The sequence below is a fragment of the Mus pahari genome, chromosome 5, assembly GCF_900095145.1.
Source record: "Mus pahari chromosome 5, PAHARI_EIJ_v1.1, whole genome shotgun sequence".
Lineage (NCBI taxonomy): Eukaryota > Metazoa > Chordata > Mammalia > Rodentia > Muridae > Mus > Mus pahari.
The window spans coordinates 41,822,698-41,844,821 of NC_034594.1; the positions used below are offsets into that span (position 1 = coordinate 41,822,698).

Consider the following 22,124-nt stretch of genomic DNA (forward strand, 5'->3'; position numbering starts at 1 on the left):
TGACTGTGACTGGTGGGAAAGATTCTGGATTTGATCTCAGGGCTTGCCAAGGATGGATGATGAAGGATCCTTGGCCTCAGGAGGCTGGTGGATCAGGCCATCTGAACTCTTAATATCCCTTAGAAGATGCTCAAGACTACAGTTTTTAAGGTATAGAGAAGGGAGGGGTAGCCCTCCGCAGTCCTGGTGTGGAGGTGAGGAAGGGTCGTGTGTATACAGAGTGAGGTTATCAGCAAGGAAAAGACATTTGGGGGAAAGGAAAGCGAGAACAGATCATGCTCACTGAGTTTATTTAGGGGAGCTACAGTTTAGAATTCACGGTTAGAAATAGTGGCTTGGGCTTCATGCAAGCCCCAATTTGCAAGGCCAAGGGCTTCAAGTTTCATGTTCTAGCCAAAGGGGAGCAATTGACATTTCAACCTGAGTTCATCAAAATAACTGGAAAATATATATATATATTTTATTAGCCATCCCCCTTCCTTTGGCTTTTGGAAAGACCTCAAAATTATTCGTCTTCAGTTTCCTTTCCCAAATGTCTGTTAAAATGGTCAAGGTTTGTAATCCCAGATCTCTCATCAATGGCATCAAAACAGCACTTGCAATGAGGTCTGGGAAAGAGCAGACATAAATATAAACTAATGATATTATAGCGGCTGCCCTGTTGGAGTCGCATTTGTTTATGATCTAAGATGACAAATCACACGGTTACCACAGGTGGCATGATTATAGGTCAGGGGAGGCAATTGAGTCAAACTACGTTTTCCGATTAAACGAGGGTTTGTGTTAGCATCCAGATAGAAGAGGGAGAGGTGTTCCCGAGGCCCTGCTTCCAGTCCCATCTTCCAGTTGTGTCCCAGGCAAGTTGGGGGTGTGGTGGAAGACAGTTTGCTTCGTTTCTTCTTGCCTTCCTTGAACAAGAACTGACTTCTTCCCGGTTCCTTGTCTCCCCTCCCTTCCCAGATGGTTCTTTTATTTAGATCTTGAACTTTATCAAGTCAAAAGTTCAGGGAGATTCTCATTTACCGCACCTCCGGGAGTGCGTTGCTCACTGCCACCCAGCCCCATAAATTGAATAGAGGGCACCCACTCCTAGTTGCCTGGGGAAGTGGTCAGACTGCCGCATTCCTGGCTGATGGATTGGCTCATTTCTCCCCAGCTTAAGCCAAAATACGGATTTTATGAGACTGTCTTGTGACGGGCTGAAGTCACTTTGAATAAAACAAAATCTAACCTCAGCTCAAAGAAATAACTCTTTGAAGGAACTTATCCTGAGCCGGGGAGCAAAACCTGGTCTGGGTCTGGGTGGGATTTGATGCTGCTGCGGCCTTTGGTCCTCTCTTCATGCACCCCTGATCACGTGCTCACACAGAGAACCGCGTGTCCATACTATTTATAAATAAGCAGCCACAGAGACAGTTAAGAAGCTCACATGATTAAAAGAGACATTCGAACTCTCCGTAATGCAAGACCGACATGCTCACGTGAGATCCCTGGCGTTTGTTTCACCCTTACCAAGCAAATAAAGCAGAAGGTAACGCCTTGAGCAAGCAGCCTGTTGTCTCAGAAGGAGGAGATGCCTTTGAGTTTGAGGTCAGTCTACAGGTTCTAGGAACTCCCCCCCCCCCCACACACACACACCTTGTGGTATGGGCTTTGAATTTTAGAACTGGAAATAACTTTTCACCTGAGAAGGCACAGTGTCCGCTCGGTGGCCTAAGTCACCCAAGGCCACACAGCTTGCCACTTGATTGTGAAGCTCTTCATTCCCACCCACTGGTATTCTAGTGAACGGTCCATAAAGAGAGAGTGACAGTGACATGGGAAGGTGGCAGCTTCCTTTGTTTTTAAGTAGAGGAAGAAGAGTATCTTCTTTGCCTTGCTATGAATAATTAGGTAAAAATACTGTTGTGGGATTAAGGGCAGGCTGGGATTATGTTATAAGTAAAGAATACATTGTAAAAAGTTTCCAAGGGAAGTGAGACAGGTATATAGCAATCCCCAAGTATACAGTTACCTCTACATGCCTGTGAGGAATTGTTCTGCACTCACAGCAGATGCCTGAAACCAAGGATAATGCTCAACTCAATAGACTATAGTTTTTCCTATGCATATAATACCTGACAAAATTTAACTTGTAAATGAAGTATACTAAAAGATTAACAATAGTTAACGGTAAAGTATAACAATTATAATAGCGTACCAAAATAAAAATTATATGAATGCTATCTATCTATCTATCTATCTATCTATCTATCTATCTATCTATCTATCTATCTATCTATCATCTATCTGTAGTTAATGGACTCTTCTTCTTTTGATGATGCTGTGTGCAAGTATGTAATGAAGTAAATGACTTTAACAGTGTTAGGCTGCTATCGCGACCTCTTAACTATGTATTAGAAGGAGAATTATCAAGGTACAGCAATGTCTCTAACCACCGATAACTAGACCCACTGAAGGGGCAGCAACAGAAAAGTGGGGTTACCCACATAAGAAATAGATGTTTCTAATCTTCCCTCTTGACTTGATGGGATGTTAAAAACACAGAGATCTAGCTTAGCGGTTTTCAAACAGGTCCGGGAGGTCCCAGAGAATCCCCTGAGAAGTGAGGGTAGAGCTTAGAAGCCAAGGTGATGTTTTTTAGTTTCTGGTTCCTTCCCTCAGAGCATCCAAGGTGAGTTTCTCTTCTGCCTCCATTGTACTTTGGAATTCTGGGTAGAGTTTTCATCCAAGGGGAAAGAGTACCACTTCTTACAACATAAAACTGTAACTACACACCTAATACAATCCACACATCGAATTAAACATATAAAGGTGAAACCCAGGAAGGCCCCACTCAAGGAAGGAGTAAGTTTATCCCCCTTTTGCCAATGTCAAGCGCCCCCACATACACACACACATGCACACATACATGCATGTATGCACACCTAATACCTTTGACAGTTTCCTCACTGCTTCAGAGTCAGCCAACTAGCAAGTGTCCCTGTTGATGCTTTCTGCCCCTTCAGTTAACTTGGGATCTGTTTGCTTCTCATCTGTGCTCACAGGATTCTGGCTGTCAAAGCAAACCAGCAGAATTCTGGTTATTTAAAAGTCCTCACCACAGCGTGGCTGGAGAGATGGCTCAGTGGTTAAAGGGACTCTCTGCTCTTTCAGAAAGGACTCAGTTTCAGTTCCCAGCACTCACATGGTGACTCAGGACCATCTGTAACTCCAGGAGAGTTCCAGGAAGTCCAATGCCCCCTCTTCTGGACTCCAAGGACCCCATGCATATATGTAGTCCACTAATATATATATATATATATATATATATATATATATATATATATATATATATAGAGAGAGAGAGAGAGAGAGAGAGAGAGAGAGAGAGAGACAAAATTCTCGCCATGGTCTGTCCTGAGTTATATCACCAAAATCAGGCAATACCATTTTCCAATTAAATTTCCTAGATGGCAGACTAGATATGTAAGGGTTCTTTTTCTGCCCCTTCTTCATGCTTTCTAAAAATCAAATATTGCCAAGGAGCTTGGTCTTAATTCAGGCTCTCTAAGAGGGCCTAAGGGAAGGGATAGGAAATTATTTTATCTTAGGGGAGGGATCAGGAAACCCATAGGCATGATCACCATAACTATACTGAGACAAACAGGGCCGTAGACAGAAAAATATACATTTGGCATTTTATTTTTCAAATGAAAGCACCTAAGTAGTCACTCCGAGGGGGGAAAAAATCTAAACTCTGTGGCTGAGTTAGCTCCTGCTAACTTCCGTAGCAGTTGAGTGTAGAGGCATCCCATCGTGACTTCTAACCCACTGACCTCTGACCCAGCTCACCCTTCAAGCTTCCCTCCCAGATGGAGTTTGCTGTTTCTCTTTGGGAAATAAGTTTGCCCCAGGTGGAAGGTGTGTACAAAATAGCTGCGAAACAAGGCCCCAGGTCAGCTCACTGAACAGGCTCAGTGACTTCCCTGGTTCCTCTTTCTAGTGTGATTTTTGGCCTTAAGGAGTTTACCCTTGAGTTCAAGTTTCTCTGTCCTCCCAGTCTGATGCCTCTGAGACCAGACAGAATGCAGTTCTTTTGGAGCACAGTAAAGGCCTAAAAAGTAATGGATGATCTAGCTCTTCACAAGAAATCTAGGTAATTCTTCTTGGGGCAAGCTCTTACTTAAGATGTGCAAGCCCACCCCCATTTAGAAATGAAAAGATCAGTTATCAAGAGGAGACACAGAAGGATTTAGTGTGTTTTCTCTCCAGCTTTTACCCTCTTCTCTCCAAGAAAAATAGAGACAGAAATTCTAGTGTTTGTCTTTGTGGAGCTACGTCTGCACAAAATGATGTGTGATATTTTATGAGAGGGTGTAAACGTGTTTACAGGACTGAAGTGTGAATTACTGATAATGCATATGTAATTGATGAGAGTTCAGTATCTGTGTGTGCTTCTGAGTGTGAATGTGGTCTAAGCAAGAATGCCCATTTATAAATATGTGGGCATTGAAAAGGTTAACAACACACAACTGAGACGGATGTTAAGGAGTCCACAGATATTTCATTAAGTGGCTTGATTTTCTTCTGATAAAGACGTGATGGAGAGGGGGGCAGGAGACAGGAAAGCAGTGGGGTTGTCCTTTGTCTCTCCATTAATAAATTTCAGCCGCAGGAGTGCAGACTACTGGCTATAGAGCATAGCCAAGTTGAACAAAATTTCTTTTGTGGGGCTGTAATTATACCGAGTGTAGATAAGAGAGAAAACCTTTCTGCAAGGAAAGTTTTGCTCCTGTCTCCACTGCTGATCTGCGTGCATGGACTAATTGCTCAAGACGCTGAGGGGAGAAAGTCTTCGGTTAAGAGTACTTGGAGAGAAGCAGGGATGGGGAGCTTGATGATGGGAAACCATCAGGGTTACTAAAGGGGAGGGAGCTCTGTTCAGGTTTCCTCCAGGATCTCCACGGGGCAGGGGGTGGGGGTGGGGGTGGGGGAGGTGGGGGGGGTGGAGGCAGGGCGGTCTTCTGCAACAATAACCGGCAGGGGGCTGGCCCAGCAGAACATTCCTGTCTCCGATAGTTTGGCCAAACCCACAAAACAAACAAACAAACAACCTAGTGTACATAAGTGCCCACACATCTGCCTCTACAGAGGGCTACTCCCAGCCCCTTTCACCCACTTAAGCCAAGACTGATGAGCCACCATATGACCAGCTGGAAGATACTGGTGCCCTGGGTTGGGGGGGAGTGCTTTGGGGCGTCTGCAAAGCCCGCAGGCATGGACCATAGAGGCAGGGAAGGGGAGGTGGCTGCATCTGGGTGGCAGGGGTGAACCCATTGTCCTCCGGGCCTGGGGAGGATGCAGGGTCATTAGGTAAAGGATGATCTGGTCGCTGTTAGCCTGCGGAAATAGCTCACTTTTGTTTTCCACCCAGTGGGGAGTGGACCTGAATCCATTAGATTCTGGGCAGTTCAACCAGGCACAGTTGGAGCCCTTGGAAGCGAGATGCCAAAAGGCTACTTGTGTGGATTTGTGTCCCACCACCATTGTGCAGCATGCCTATCATTTATGCATTTAGAGCCTGTCAGGCTGGCAATCTGCAGCAGAGGGCTGGAAGACAGTAATGCCAACAGGCACAGGGGATGGTAAAGTGCACCTGTAGAGTTAAAAATGCATGACCCATTCCCTCTTGGAGGGAACACAGGAGAAAGACCCCCGTCCTGGAGGGTATCTGCTGAGCTGTAATACATAATTCACGGGCCCATGCTGGCCCATGCAGATGGCGATGTTAAATCGTGATTGATGCTCAGAGACATGCAACGCTTGCTCGCTCTCGAAGGCCTCCAAGAGACTTCAGAATATTCCTGTGTCTCCTGCGCCTGCCTCTCGCTCTAACTGTGGTATTAAGCAGCCCACCCCCTTATTTCCCAACCCCTGCTAGGGATTGCAGGAGTTCCCTCCTGGGTAGATGAAATTCTTCAAATGTCATCACCTACCTTTGCTGCCTTTGAAGGCTGCCCCTTCCCTCCTGGCCCACGGAGGCTGTTTACCTCCAACCAGGCACTGAAGTGAGGGGGAGCCAGCTCTTCCCCTGCCTCTGCCTTTCCTTTTGAGCATCTTGACAAAGCAGCAGCACACTCTGGTGGTGACGGAGCCAGAGGGACAGTGGGCAGAAATCGAAGAGGAAAGCTAAGGCGACTGGTAGCTCAACACAAAGCACCATTGTACAAATAGGGAGATTGGAGCCAGCAGATTCTTCCATTCAGATTCTTCCATTGGGTGTATAATGAAATCATAAATCAAATTTGTGGTGTGTGTGGAATTAAATGTTTTGGGGGAGTTTCTTTAAAAATAAGCTGAAATCACCCTCTAGGGCCTGTTCTGGCCCAAAGCTGAAAGTGCTTCTCTGCCCCTCTCGCAATTGTTGCCAGGCTTGCTCACGGGGTTGTACCACAAACCCACGATTGTCAGTTCCTGGAGCCTGGCTGCTGGCTGACTATGCTGGGCTGAGAGACACCAACTAAAATGAAGGATGTATGAGACAAAGATAGAGATGGGAGGCTTGAATGAAGAGAGGAAGATGGGCCAAGAAAGGGAGACAGGAAAAGGCAGGGAGGAGTCTTAAGTGTACACTCTTGTTTTCGTAATCTCCAGCCATAGAATTGAAACACTTAAGATCATTTTCTGGAGTGTGTGTGTGTGTGTGTGTGTGTGTGTGTGTGTGTGTCTGTCTGTCTGTCTGTCTGTCTGTCTGTCTGTCTGTCTGTCTGTGTATCTATGTACCTGTGCCTGTGTGTGTCTATGTGTGTGATTCTGTGTGTTTGTGTCTCTGTGTCTGTGTCTGTGTGTGCCTATATGTGTGTGTCTGTGTTTCTATGTGTGTGTCTATGTGTGTGTATGTCTCTGTCTTGGGAGGGGGGGTAGGAGGTGAGGAGAGTTGAAATAGTCTCCCGGACTGCCATAAAAGGTTTTCAAAACAGTTGTAATCAGCTACTGGGAGGGAGGAGTATCTGAAGTGCTTTGGTGTTGTTCTCTCTTCCAGATCCACCCTGCGGAGGTCGGCTAAATTCCAAAGATGCTGGCTACATCACTTCCCCAGGCTACCCCCAGGACTATCCTTCCCATCAGAACTGTGAGTGGATTGTCTACGCCCCCGAACCCAGCCAGAAGATTGTTCTCAACTTCAACCCTCACTTTGAAATTGAGAAACACGACTGCAAGTAAGCACGGCCTGGCTGACTGGGGACACACACACAGGGCCACTGCTCTGACGTTCTGTCCTTTCTCTCACTGAAGGGTAGTTGTGGGCCCTAGCCATAGAGGGCCACTTAAACGTGGCATTAGCTTCTAGGAGAGGTAGGGTGGATTTGATTCCGTGGTTTTGTGAAGAACCTTTTGGAATGAGGTACAGAAAACAGTGGTGCCCTGTCTGTGGAAGTTGGCAGTGGAAAGAGTTTCCATGGGGGCAAGAGGCAGACTACAAACCCCACTTCTTGTATCTGTGATTTACCTTCCTCTGGAGGGCTCCCCCATTTTGATTGCTGCCTTATCAGGAGCCCTACGAGCTTCCCTGATAAAATGGTAGCTGGGTCCTCAAATATATCCAGCAATGGGGATTGGCTTATTGCTTTCCGAAGGCGCTGCTCATTGCAGAGTAAAAAAAATACGGAGTCGATGACGGAAGGGTTAAAACTCCAATTGATTCTTGATGTCCACGCTGCACAGGTTACTCTCAAAGATGCAGGTATAGATCCCTTCTACAAACAGTTCTAATTGCTTTACAAATAATTAAGCCACACAGTTCTTGCTGTGGCCCTGGGTAGCCAGGGCCGTCATGACCTTCCTTTTGACACGAGAACACTAAAACACAGAGAGATTAAGTCAGTTCCTCAAGATGGCCTCAGCTGATCTTACAACAGGACATCAGTTCAGCCACCTTGGAGATGCAGACGGTCAGAGAAATGTTCTTGAGCTGCTGTGCCCACTCGGGGAAACAGGCAGGAGAGTCGTGCCAATCATAGAGATGCCTGAATAGTCTCTAGACCTCTGTCCTGTGTGCTTTTCTCATGAATCAAAAGTGAAAGTGTTCAGAAAAGAATATGGCAATGGCATTTTTGGTCTTTGTAAGTTCTGGTGACTGTTCAGTGTCCACATGACACCTTAGCACTCTGAGCATTCCTGTGACCAAGGAGTTGGGAGTCCTGGATAATTAATAAGGAGACAGCTGGTGGCACAGGTATGAGAGAGCAGGTGATACTCCTGGCCTCTGATGTAGAGCAGGCTTCGGTCCAGGCCAGCGCTTCCTCTGACTGACTCAAGGCTCCTCTGTAACTAACGCTAGACTCCGAGGCCTGGCGAACTGCTGTCCTTACTATACTCCCAGGACCACTTTGCACCTACAGAATGGTTTCCTTCTAACAGGAGGTAGTCTGCTGAAAACCAAAGTTTCCCGGATGGATGCCGCATGTGACTAAGAGTCACAGGATGGGGTTTCTAATTCCAGGGCCAGTCTTGGCTGCCTGGATGAATGACATAGCACATCAGTTCCTCCTTTGTCTGTCTTACACAGACACGCTGGACACACTGACTCAGCATCCCAGGATTCTACTTCCCCAGCAGCGAAGTCGACAAAGAATTTGGGTTAGAGCAGTTCTGTAAAAGGGCTTTTGGGTCCCGACGTCTTTGGCTAAGCTGCAGAAGGTTGGCATCAACTGAGACATAATGCACAGGGTGCTTGAGAATGAGCTCAGAGGAACTTGACTAAGCACCTCTCTGGACAGAGGGCCAAATTCAGTTCTGCTGATTCCAGCGCAATCTCGAGGGGAAATTGCTAAGAGGCCATTTTGTGGATATTCACGATGACAGGGGAAAAGGGCCTTGCTTTTTAGAAGGTTGGAGTCAGATGGCAATGAGCAAAGCCCCCAAAAATATTGTGTAGAGTAAAAGGTTAGGGAAGCACTCGGCAGCCCCGGGATCCAGCCCCCGGGTGGGTAGAACTTGATGTGGAGCAGAAGGACTCAAACTTCACCCTTGCTGGACTATGAAGAGAGGAAACAGGCAAGTTACAGGAGCTCTTCCCAGCTTCTTGGCTCTTCCTAACCAGCTTCCTGTTTTCCTCCACACTCCCCATCCTTGAGGCTGGCTGCAACCTAAAAAGGTCACAGAGGTCAGAAAGAAAATCTTTCTGGAATCTATTTCCCCCTAGTGCCAAATTGTCTGCAAGGCTCCTCTAGGCCCACTTACCCTCGCTCTCAGTTCTCATCCACCCCGCCACCGCTCCCCCACGCCCCATCCTCTGTCTCTCTCATTAAGTTTTATATTTAGAAGGCCGTATCTGGTCCCACTTGCCCTCATTTGCATGCAGAACAAGGGGCTTGCCCAATTTACTTTCTTGAGAAAGGAACACTTCATCTCATTAAATCCTGGAAGGTTTTTCTTGTTCTTACACTCTTTTTCACTCCTTCTTTTCCACACTGCATTTTTTTTTTAAATAGCGTTTGCTATCAAAGGAAATCAGTCCCCTCTTTCTTCCCATTTTGGGGACACGCTCAATTGTTTTACCTCGAAGTTTATGAAGCAGATACTTCTCCCAACAGAAAATTGCCTCTGCTGCCCATCTCTGAGTGAGCAATAGCTTAGAGAAGAAAGAGGAAACGAAAGGGCACAGCTTACATGCCTGCCCACGTTGTCTCTTCTGCTCTCTGTGCTTGAAATGAACTACAAAAAAATGACCCTCTGACCTAAGACCAGGGCCCTTATAGGGAGGATTATTCTGGTCTGTGGAACCTAAGCCTTTTCCTCTCTGTACCTTACAGTCTCCATTCCAGGAGGCCAAGGCCATTACTGAGCAACCCCCAGACAGATCTTTTTCCTGACCACCACTTGTTCATTTTGTTCCACTGAATCTTGCTGTCTGCTTGGAAAATTTCACTCACAAGCGTCAGCCGTTCTGTGCCAGTGCAATCCAAAGCCACCCTTTCTCTTAGCTTTGCCTGCCTCCACCCTCGGGCTATCCACAGGGAGCCAACCCCTAAGCACCAGCATGCTGTCCTGGGGACTAGGGAGCAGCTACAGGCAGAAGCAAAGGCCCGCTGTGGCATTGGCAGCTCTACCTGTGTCAAGGGACAAAAAGACAGGACTCAGGGCTGTCTGGGCAAACAGAAAGAAGTCACTTCATCCCCCTGGGAGCAGAAGATACCAGAGGGCTGCTGCCTCGGCAGACAGAGAGAGGCCACTCGCTTGAGTCATCAGCCAGAGGGTTCAGTGTTATGGTTTTAGAAACATACACACAAGGCAGGGTATTTTTCCACTTCTAAACTTTGAACTGCATGCACTCTTAAAAACATTCACCAACGTGCCCATCCTGTACAACTTATTCACCAGTCTTCAAGCAGGCTTGGTGTGCATGTGCTTACACACCACACACACACACACACCGTTGGAGAGGTCCAATCAAAGGTAACTAAAATCAAGACTTAGTTCCTAGAAAGAACAAGTATATAGCACATAGGTATTTTGAAAATATCTTGGGGAAATTCGAAAAGTAGGAAGTTGTGAACATACATTTCTTAGGCCACCTCACAAGTAAGTCTACGTAGATTCAGAACAAAGTCACCTCATTCCTGTCAAAGCGAAGCACGTTGAGGAACAGTCCCTCTGGGCGGAGTCCCTCCGTGGAAATCCTGAACATTTTAAATCGCATGCCTCACTTCCCTGTTTTCTTAAACAAAACCAAGAAATGTTGAGGAGAGTCATTTTTTGTTCTTGATGATTTAAGATGATAATTCTAGACTTCACTCCTTCGTGCAGGGTGAGGCCAATCAATGTCCTCTTTGGATCTGATTGGCTCTTGAGGATGTGTGCACTTGAATGCAGTACCGGCAGAGCCAGGAGAGGGCGCCAGATCCCCTGAAGCCACAGTTAACAAGCAGTTGTGAGCTTTTGGATAACTGCTGTGAACTGGGCTCACCACCTCTTCAAGAGCTTAGCCACCCAGCCACCTCCTCAGTCTCCATTTAAATTTTTGTTGAGCTTTTAAACGTCTTAAGTCCCCCAAACCATGATAAGTACTTTGTTGTGTCTAGTTTGTGTTATCACAGTAAGTTAGCAAGCTCGTTAAAAGCCTCTGTCATGGGAAACTCGAGACTAATTTTTCCTCGTACTTCTTGCTTTCAATTCTTGTTATGAGTATCCATCCTACCTCATACAGCCTCTCTCTTCTGACTTGCCTTTATTTTTCATATGTATCAATTTTGCCGTAGAAGATCTTTGCTGTCTATGCCAAAGATTAGGTCCTGGGGTTCAAGATTTCAACCCTACGTCCTTGTAAATTCAAGGCTAGCACTTCTTATTTGCTTCGTTCAGCCAAGGCCACGACAGAGTAAGGACTGCCCGAAGACTGACTCCCACCCCGACTGAGCATAACACAGCACCCATAGTTCTCAGGGTCGGTTTAGATTCCTGCTTCTTCTGATCTTCTCAGTCCCCTACATTCTGAAGAGGGGTATTGGGCCTCTTGCCAAGTGTCCTAGCTAAACAAAATGTGCTTGTGTTTACTTACCACAGAGGGTCCATCTAAATCTTAGAAGATGTGTCTGTCCCTTAAAACAAGTAGCAGATTCCTGGGTTGATAAATTAACCATGAGGCTAAACAGGGGAAAGAAACCAGACCTCACTAATCTAGTCTCTTCGTGTCGAGCAGTCAGTGTTTCCCTGTGCCCAGTAAACAGCCAACATTCCCAGCAACCAGACAGAGCTTTCCATCTGCATGAGGTCTCCCTGAGCTCCCATGGCATGGGCTGTCCCTCCTTCTCTACCCATGTTTCCCCAGGGTTTGTCTCCTTGCCCTTTATTGGCTCCTGCTCCAAGCCACCTCAATCACACTGTCTGTTCTGGTATGGTGATCTCACGTTCTGATGGGCAAGCTCTCCAATGGCACAGACCACATTCCCAGACTATGAACTGCAGAAACGAGCCTGGGAGAGAACTCAGTAGGTGTGCGCACATACTTCTTTTATTGATGTCTTATCACTGATGACACCAAGGCATACGTGATATGAACTGTGATATAAGTTGTGTTGGCGGGTGGGCAGGTCTGGGTTTCCCCATTCTTCCATCTGAGATTACAAAGGAAGGACAAGGATGATAAAATCTGGGCGATACATGTCACAAACCACTCAGACTTGGGTCTGCCATCAGCCAAATGGCCACGGGCCGTTCACTCTGTGCCCAGGAAGTGCTTAAAAGCACCTATTATTGCCAAACTTGATGGCCTGTTTTGGAAATACATGGGGTTAGTAAATTGTACCCTTTGACCTGATAGATTTTGGGACCCCAGAGTGGGAGGTAGTGAGGTCAAACTGTCCCAGCTGGCACAGTACGTCTGAGCCTGGCAGTGGGTTGGCACTTTGTCTCAATAGTGACAGGAAGCATATGAAATAGCTCCCCCTCCCCGCCCGACATACACACAGATGAAGAACCATGCTCTCAGAGGGCTTAAGCAAGTGGCCCTCAGGCCCTGCCCTCTGAAGGGCCTGGATTCGAACTCTACTTTCCAGTCTGCCCCTCTTTAATCTCAAGCTATCTGCCTCCCCCTCCCCCCCCCACTGCGTGTTCCCACTGTGACTTGATGGGAGACTGTTACCTGAGTCCACAGTACCCAGATCCAGCCTAGGCTGGAAGACCCGGGGAGGCTTCCTGGAAGAGGAGATGCCTATATTGACCCTAGAGGAGTCAGTCAGCAAGAGGGAGCGTGCAAGGGTGGCACTCTGAAGAGAGGACTGACCAAGCTCTGGGGAGTACAGTCATAAACATGGCTGACCTTCATTTCCTTCCCTGCGAGTGCTGTAAGGGCAGGGGCAAGAGAAAGGAGGCTGCCCTTGTGACTTTTGATACAAACCCTCTTCCTGGCAAAAAAAAAAAAAAAAAAAAAAAAAAAAAAGGTGCCTGACCATGTTACTTAATTCTATTTCCTGGCCAGGCGACTTCCCCCACCTCCTCAGGAGAGGGACCCAGAGCAGGAAGCAGGAAAGGCTGGGATTATGGGGAGTCTACGGCCCCGCCCTCCCCACGGTTGTAATGTCTCTTCCGCCTAGATCACTATGTCCAGATGTCCTTAGGATAATGGGGAGTGAGGTTCGCTCTGGCACTGTCCAGGTAACAATCTGGATTAAGTCCTCATCAGTTCACTCCTGTCCAGATTCTAGGTCCCTTTTCTTTTCTCTGAGAAATCAAATTACCCAATCGGAGGTGTGGCTTCAGCTGGGATCCCCTGAAGTCGAAACAGAGCCAGTCTCTGCGGTACAAGAGGATGCCATGTGCCGGGCTCAGGAGGAGGGACCCTTGGGTTGATTACTCATGACACTGGGACAGATTTACTGCCTGCCCACCACAGAAATATCCCCACTCTCCAAGGATCCGGTGAGCATTAGTATTTTTCTGTATTGCAACAACCCTCCTAATGACAGAAGCAGACCCACCTCTGGGAGTTGGTGCAATAGTAGGACCTGCCGCCACGTTAGCCAGAACCCAGCTGCCAGCTGACCCGCCCTCTGCAACCTTGACCAAGGACTCCCTCTGCCCAGCAACGTCAGCTCACCCAAGAAGAGGGGGAAGAACAGCCCACGGACTCTTCTCCTCCTCTTTCCAAGGTTAAAGAGCAGTTGGGACAACAGTTATTTTTGGCTGTTTGTTTTTAAATATTCGATGTTGCAATCGCAAATGTTCTCCGTGCAAGCGAGCTTCACTGTGGCTGTCTTTCTTAACAATGTGTTTTATCTTCTGATTGAGAAAATCACTTGAGATTTTATCCTACATGATCCCCCTTGCTCTGCCTCTCAACCCTGGCACCTTCTTGAAGCCTGGAGATCCCAGAGGGCCAGCATCTCGCCCCATGTAACTCGGTGTAATTCTCCCATCTAATTACACCGGCAGGCTGTCTTAAGAAATTCTGAGGGACTGTGAGACAGATAAAGGTGTGGAGGGGTAAAACCTAAAAGGGGAGATAACATGTCAAGACATTAGTCTTTTCTACAGAGGGATTTGTGTTTCCCTGTAGTCACGAGGCCTGTAGAAAAGAATCCGCAGTCTTTGTTGTCTGTGTTATTGGCGAGGAGATTTAGACCCTGACGAGATAGTTAAGAGATAACTTAATTCCATTTGTCCCCATTCATGCTTAGGTAAATTATCACACACATGCAGCCCTTGTCTTTTAGGGAAAAAAAACCCAAAACCTTCATAATCGCCCTTCATTATGAGATCTTTTGGCTCATAACCCAGTTGATTGCAGAATAGATGGCTGTATTCAATTTACATAATCAAAAAAAATTTTTTTTTCATAGAAGGAAAATCCCTGGGAAAAAAAAAGTTAGCTGGGTCAAAATTAAATTTTAAGAAATTAAGGAAAAGAAGAAAGAAAGAAACCCAGGTTTGGCTTGAGTTCAAGAGGAACACATGGAAAAAGAAAAGTCACACAGTTGTGTAAGGCCTTTCTTGTGGCTGTGAGGGCAAGCACCATGGACTGTTGTAGGTAGTTTCCAGCTCTGTATGTCAGAGGCCAAGCTGTGTGTTTGTGGGGGAAGACTATCAGTTAGACAGTAGCAAACACCCACGTGTTTCTCAAAGGCGGCAGACATTGTCTACAGCCATCTCCCATAGCAGGCTGTGGGTTCAACACCAGTATTCCCACTGACCAGAAGGAAATACTGAGGCTTTGGGAGAGCACACCTGGACTGCAGGAGGCCTGGATTGGAAGCCAGATGGCCTTCAGCTGCCTCTCCATGCCTGCTTCAATGCATTGAGAGCAGTCACCTGCTGTCCAGCTCCGGCTGGGCTGGGCTCGGATTCCTTTAGAATCCCGCAAGCCATTCCTTTGCTCGGTTTATAGCCTTGCTTCACCTCTTCCTGCCACGAGGTCATTTGTGGATGCCAGCAAGGCAGTCAAGGAAAGAGAAGTCTTTCTATGTCTTAAAGGACAAGCTAGAGGCCTGATTCTGTCAATAGTCTCCATCTGCCCCTCATCGTCTGCCCCCAAGTCCCCTGGACTCCTACACACACACACACACACACACACACACACCACAAACACAAACATCACACACACCACATACTACACACAAACACTACATATACCACATACTACATATAAACATACACACACCACATTACACATACCATACCACACACACACATACATATACCACATGTACACACAGGCATACACCATATAGACACGCTCACCACATACAGATACAAACTACACCACACATCATACATAAACACACACATACCATACATACCACACACACCACATACACACACAAACCATATTCCACACATACCATACATAAACACATACCACATCATACATTCCATACACACAGGCATACACCACATACATACCAAACACAAACACACACACCACATACATACCATACCACACACAAACACACACACATACCACACACACACAGGCATACACCACACACATACACACACATACAAGTACAGCATATATACACACCATGCACCACACAAAACACACACACATACACAAACCAACACATATCATATACACATATACATACCACACACACACATACACATACAAACACCACACATACCACAAGCACACATAGGCATACACCATACACATACTGCAGGCGCGTGCGCACACGCACGCACATGCGCACACACACACATACCATACACCACACACACACACACATACACCAACACACACCACCAACACACACATATACACACACACACACTCACCACCCTCTTTGGGTCCCCACCACTACCACCTTTTCTCTCCATCTGGAATCCAAAGATGTGAAAGCCAGTAATGGAGTGTCAGCGGAAGTAATTGATTCCTCACACACAGAGAATGCCCCTGCCTTTAGTGTCAATGGAGCTGAACCAGATTCTGGGCGGGTGAGCGAGACATGTAAACGGTTCGTAGCCAAGCTGTCAGGGCCAAGCCAGACACAGTGGAGAGGGGGTGAGAGGGAGAACCGTGGAACAAATAATTGTTTTATTGGAAAAGAAAGCAGTAAATAATATTTCAGCCCAGGAACTGGCCGTTCGAAAGGGATGGAGACAGCCTAGGACCAGAAAAAAAGCATGGCACAGGGTTGAATGGGAAAGCTTTTCTTTGTCTTGAGGTAGGAGATTTCTTCCTGCCCCACCCCCTTTCTCCCATTATCATCATTAAAATAATTACTCTAACAATTACAGTTGATGAGACCTGGGGTTTATGATGGAACACCTTTCATCTGAAAGTTCAAAGTGATTTATCTGTGTGTCATCCTCTGAGAACTGTGGGAGGGTAAGAAAGTATTATTTATTAATATTAATATTATTATTATTATTATTATTATTATTATTATTATCATCATCATTTGGTCCTGCCAGATACAAGACTCCATCCACCCCCAGGGCCAGCTGTAGTTAAATGCTGGGGTATGGACGTCTCTTCTGGGGCGTCTTTACTATTAGACCCTTCTCAGCAAGCCTCTTTTCCACACGTGGCTCTTACACTTTATCCACAGCACTAATGTCTTCTCCATGCTATGGGGTCCCCACTGGTCATCACAATATGGTGACCAGCCAGCCAGCTGATCCATACACACCACAAAGGGCCTGCTTATGGCTTCCAGAGAAATAAGTCCTTTAGGTATGGTTCAACCCGGACTGTTTCCGGCTACCTTGGAGACTTCCTGCAACCTGCTTCTCTTCTTATAGAAGTATGTGCACTTTCTAGACATATTCCCTCATGGTCCAGTGAGACTCAGTCTAACAGCACCCTATATTTCTGGGTGCTACTTCTGTGCCCAGCAAACACTGGATTTTAACACATTCATTTCCACCATGCAGCGAGGCCAGGGCTGTGACTTGCATGCCTGACCTGGTCTGGCTTTGCTCTGAGAGCTGCCACAGTGTTTCAGGATGCATATCAGGACACAGTATCCAAGTGGCACTTTGAGAGGAGGAAACAGTTCCAGCTGACTGGCCACCAAGGGCTACATTCAGAATCTCCACCCTGGCGTGGCTACAGCCCCTTCCTGCTTGGACATTAGTGTGTAACTGTTATTTCCACACCCCGGTGCTTTCCACACAGTAGTGACAAGTTTGCCCCTAGAGCCAGGGGAAGCTCTGAGCTCTCTGTAACCTGAAACGCCAAGAGAATAGTTTCCAAACTCTGACTGCCACATCTGCCACCTGCTCCTAAAGTGCCCCTGTCCTGGAATTCCTCATAGCACATTTTTCAGACAGGTCTTGTGTCTTCCAAGTCTTGTGACAGAGGCTAGGGGAATAGTAAAATGATGGGGATCCTATCCCCAGAAAACTCAGATGAACTTTGACCTGGTGATTGGCTCCCTGGGGCCTGGCACACTTCTCCCAGCAGGCTTCCATTTTTCGGACAGATGGGGAGGCTATGATTTCTCTCTTACAATTGGCTCCTTTGGGAGGCAGAGGGAGTGAGCTCCTTACCCAGAGGGAGCTGTCATCTCAGCCAAGTGGAGGGATGCTGCCAGCACACCAGGGGCTCAGGATGACGTGCTCTGAGTTCCCCTCAACAACTATCAGTTACTTTATGCCCCTAGTTGGTCCCAAGAGGTGAAGAGATGAGCTCCGTGCCCATTTAGGAGGCAAGGCAAACCAAGGCAGGACAGCAGGATAAACCCAGGCCAGCATGAGACAACTTAGCAAGTCTTGGCTCTATCAGGCTTCACTTTCAACATCAGAATTTGAGTTGCTCCTATGGCTGCCAGTGAGGAGAGAGTGTACTACGGGCCCTGTTACTGACTTAGTACTCCGGCATCATTACAGAACACTTGCAGGGGCTCTTGAAGTTGAAGCTAAAGAATGAGGATTCTATAGTCATAAAAAAGAAGCTCTGACAGTCATGGTGAAAAGAGCCAGCCCCAAGCCTTCAACTTCACCAGTGGCCTAAAAAAATCACCCCTTACATAAGCAAATGTTTTCTATCCAGACAACCTCCAGAGTACCCTCTGGTACAGATCTGACGGCTCTGCAGCTTCAGGAATGTACCTTGCTGGGAAGCCAGGGCAGTGTGGGGAGCAGTGTGCAACTTCAGGGCAGGGCAGGGTAGGGCAGGGCAGGGGCACCAGTGGCTTTGTTGTGTGCCCTTCATTTTCTGAAAGTGACCCACAGAAGACTTATCAGACACTGTGTCAGGAGCAGCCTCCTTCCTCACGTAGAGAGGGTTCTTGGCAGCCTTCGACCTGGGGAACAATGAAGTCCTGAGGCCCCTACATCATCCCGGGGCTTCTGCGGAAAAACAAGCAGCGATTATAAATAGATGGTATTTGCAGTTTCCACTTTCTTGCCTTCAAGGTTTTTAAGAATAATTCCTCCAGTTTGTTTTGGGTTATTCTCTGTGCATACTTCCTTTGCTGGGTGGTCAGATTTCCTCCCTCCTAATGAGCGTGGTGACCCTGGCTGGGAGGGGACTGCAGACGAAAAGCTGCAAACATCAGAGATTTGTGGCTTGAAGAAATGAAGGAAGAAAGCACAACTGCACACAGCTGCTGTGGAAAAGGCACTGGGTCCAAGTGCAGACACACAAACAACCCTCGAGTGGTAGAACCACTAAGGGTTTAGAGGTAGATGAGTAATAATGACAATAATAGCTGTGGGGACAACATCTGCTCACTGAGGACTGACTGTGTGTCAGCCAGTGTCCTGAGCTAATTGTGTGCCTCAGTGCAACATACGGACAAGAAGATGAGTACCTCAGGTTCCAGACACAGCAGATGAGGACTAGAGCCATCAGTCAGTGGTAATGGGGTGTTCCAGTGTTCAGTCCTTGGGTTTAAGCCCAACACCACTTAAAGATAGAAGATAGATAGATGATAGATAGATAGATAGATAGATAGATAGATAGATAGATAGATAGATAGATGATGATAGATAGATAGATAGATAGATAGATAGATAGATAGACTGACAGACAGACAGATGATGGATAGATAGATAAGTAGATAGAGATAGATAGATGATAGATAGATAGATAGATAGATAGATAGATAGATAGATAGATAGATAGATGATAGACAGACTGACAGACAGATGGATAGATAGATAGACAGATGATAGATAGATAAGTAGATAGATTAGATAAATAGATACATAGATACATACATAGATACATACATAGATACATACATAGGTAGATACATAGATACATAGACAGACAGATAGCCTTTCTGACTGAAGATATAGCCCAACTGGTAGATGCTCGCTCACAACACTCAAAGCCTCTAGGTTCGCTTCCCATTGCTAGACAAACTGGACATGGTGGAACACACCTGTAATCCCTTCCTTAGGAGACAGAAGCAAGCAGATCAATAGTTCAAGGCCATTCTTGCTTACACAGAACATTCAACCTGAGATATGAGATCCTATTTAAAAACAAGCTAACAAAACCCAATAAGTGGAAGATAAGTGGCTTTGAACCCATCCCTGGCTCCCTGGACCCAGATCCCAGGCTCAGAACTTCAAGAGTAAAATACATCTCAACAACTCAACGACATGGATTTATGTAAGAGGTAGATTTTTGGAAATCTACCCCCAAGGTTGGCAGCACCAGGACTGTAGCAAGGTTTTTTGTGTCATCTTCAAGATGCTCTGGGGTGTGTGTGTGTGTGTGTGTGTGTCTGTGTGTGTGTGTACAGGTATGCAACTCATCTCTCACCATCGTGTTATGTTAGCATGGTGGCTATAATAAAAAATAACCCTCTCCAAGGCATCTGGCCCTGTGCTGCGGCTGACTGTACCTTTCCAGTCTTTCTGACCAGCTCCAAGTGTAGGGTATTATTATTCCCATTTTATAGATGAAGAACTGAGATGGAGAGAGTGTAGGTGTCTTATCTGTGGTTTCACTAGTAGCTAATGCCTCGGACTAACTGGCTCTGTCCGAAAAGCTTCCTTCCCAGAGTTCATTGCGCTCTCTTGGACATGGATCTGTGTAATAATTTCAGGTGGGCTTTGTCACAGAGCCCTTCCTTAGAAAAATACACCTGCATGGGAAGATGATACAACACTTCAGTGCACGATTACACTGAAACTCCTGCATGGACCATATTGGAAATTTGTGGACTTTAGAATATGTGGATGGTACTTGAAGCTCTTATAAATACATTGGATCCTATTTTCTCACTCGACGGGCCATATGTTCACATTCGGGTGTACACACGCTTATAAAAATACTGCACTTACAGAAATTAATGCGTTATCCCATCTGAACACATGAGCTGCATTTCCACTGGGCAAATCTTGAAGCCGTGCATTTTAAATCCGCTCCCTGTTCCCTCTAGTGATCTGTCTATTAATTTTGGCACATCCTTCGGGCTTTGTTTAATCAGAATGACTGAGAAAAAAGAGCAGGGTTCTGTGAAGTCGCTCCATACTTCTGCCCATTTTGTAGAAACCTGAGGAATGAAAGTTTCTTCCCTCCTGGCCCCGCTCCTGCTTTTGTGCTATCTGGTTTTTCCAGACAGTGAAGAAAGGGAATGGAGGTGAAGCCTGTGTGGCAGAGTGGGATCACCTGAGTTCAAATCCTACCCCTGACCTTTCCTGGTCATCACCTTGGGCTGTTAATTGAATCTCCATTCACACTTCTCCAAATGAGTGGTGATCATGGCCAGCCCGGTATGTATAAAGTTAGGGTTAAATGAAACAATATCTAAACCTGGGGGTCTAGCTCCATAGTAATTGCTCAATAAAATATGGTCACTGTCCATTGATTTACTTACTAAATGAGTGGTAACAATGGAAGTCAGAAATGCAAGGAAATGGGATGTACTTCTTTAAAAAGAGCTAACCTGACAGCAAGCCAATTTCTCTGTAAGGGCTGGACCCAAGAAGCAGGTGGCCTGGCTCTGGGCCTGTGGTTGCCAGAGACCTCAACATTGTGCAGACCCGCCCTGCAGCCTCTGTGTGTCTCAGGCAGCTTCTTTGTTGGGAGGTTTTTTGGGAGCTGCAAGCGACTGTGATGGCATTTCCTCCCATTTTCCCTGCAGGTTTTAATGTAAGGATTAATAAGACAGTGTTTGTAGCTGTCTTTGAGCTTCCTGGAAGAAAGGCACTCCGGGAGGTGGTAAATTCTCTGGCCTGGATAATCCACTCATGAAATATGGAACTTTGAAAGTGTGAGAAAAATCTCCAATCACTTTGACAGCATTTTAATTATAGTTGATTTGTTTGCCGCTAATAGTGAAAATGCTGTCAGCAGGATTTGAGATGTTTCTTCTCCACAAAATGTTATATTTCGTGGCTTTGTGTCACAAAGCAACATTTAGGTTTTCACATACAACCAGAATAACTCAGTGGATGTGTTGGGGTGCAAAGGCAGAAGGTACACCAGGGACCGACCCATCACCCCAGTAGCAAAGTGTCATCCTACCACACAACACAAACTGCAAATCCAGGCTTCATTTATTCCCTCAGTACACAGTGATCCCTGCCTGTGCCAAGGACCCCAAAATACCCCAAATCTACCAATGAAGAGCCAAGTCTGGCCTCATCCTGCTTCCTCTGTAGTACAAGAGATGGGGCTAAGCAAATAGACAAGTGTCCAGGCTAACCCTCTCCAGAAGGGGATGAACACATGAGGGGATGCCACCTGACCAAGAAGGACAGGAGAGGCCTTGGGAATGGTGCTTGCACTTAAGCCCTAAAGATTGGAAGCAGCCATGGACAGAGCTCATGGGTATGAGAGACTCGAGAAAGAGCAAAGGCAAGGGCCCGGGGTTGAGAAAGCTCTCAGTCTGGGTCATAACCATCTGTGGAACAAGCAACGTGAAGGGAGGCAGGACTCATTTGCCCAAGAGTGGTTTCTTGGGGTGCAGGCATTCCGATGTATAGATCCAAATCCTGAGGTTGAGGATAATGTCCTTATAGGGACCTAAGGATTGTGCCTTAGGAATAAAACCCCCTCCTCACAAACATACGTGCACCCAGAAAGGCAGGCAAGACCCAGGCTAGACTTTAAACTGCTCTAAACAAAGGGCCTTAGCCAGGGGGAGCCTTCCTCACCATCTAGTTTGGGTGACCTAATGGGACAGTGAGATATGGACACAGAGAGAGTTCTTCCTGTTTTCCCTGTGTCGGGAGGG

General features: G+C 46.6%; 1 protein-coding gene across 7 annotated transcripts in view; it reads left to right on the top strand.

Moving 5' to 3' along the window:
- Nucleotides 1-22,124, top strand: part of Nrp2 (neuropilin 2) — a 115,615-nt gene that overhangs the window by 9,079 nt on the left and 84,412 nt on the right. For all 7 annotated transcript variants that reach the window (XM_021198435.2, XM_021198436.1, XM_021198430.2 and 4 more), the window contains exon 2: nucleotides 7,025-7,202. In XM_021198435.2, the coding sequence (XP_021054094.1) occupies nucleotides 7,025-7,202 (178 nt within the window). The remainder of the gene's footprint in view (nucleotides 1-7,024; nucleotides 7,203-22,124) is intronic.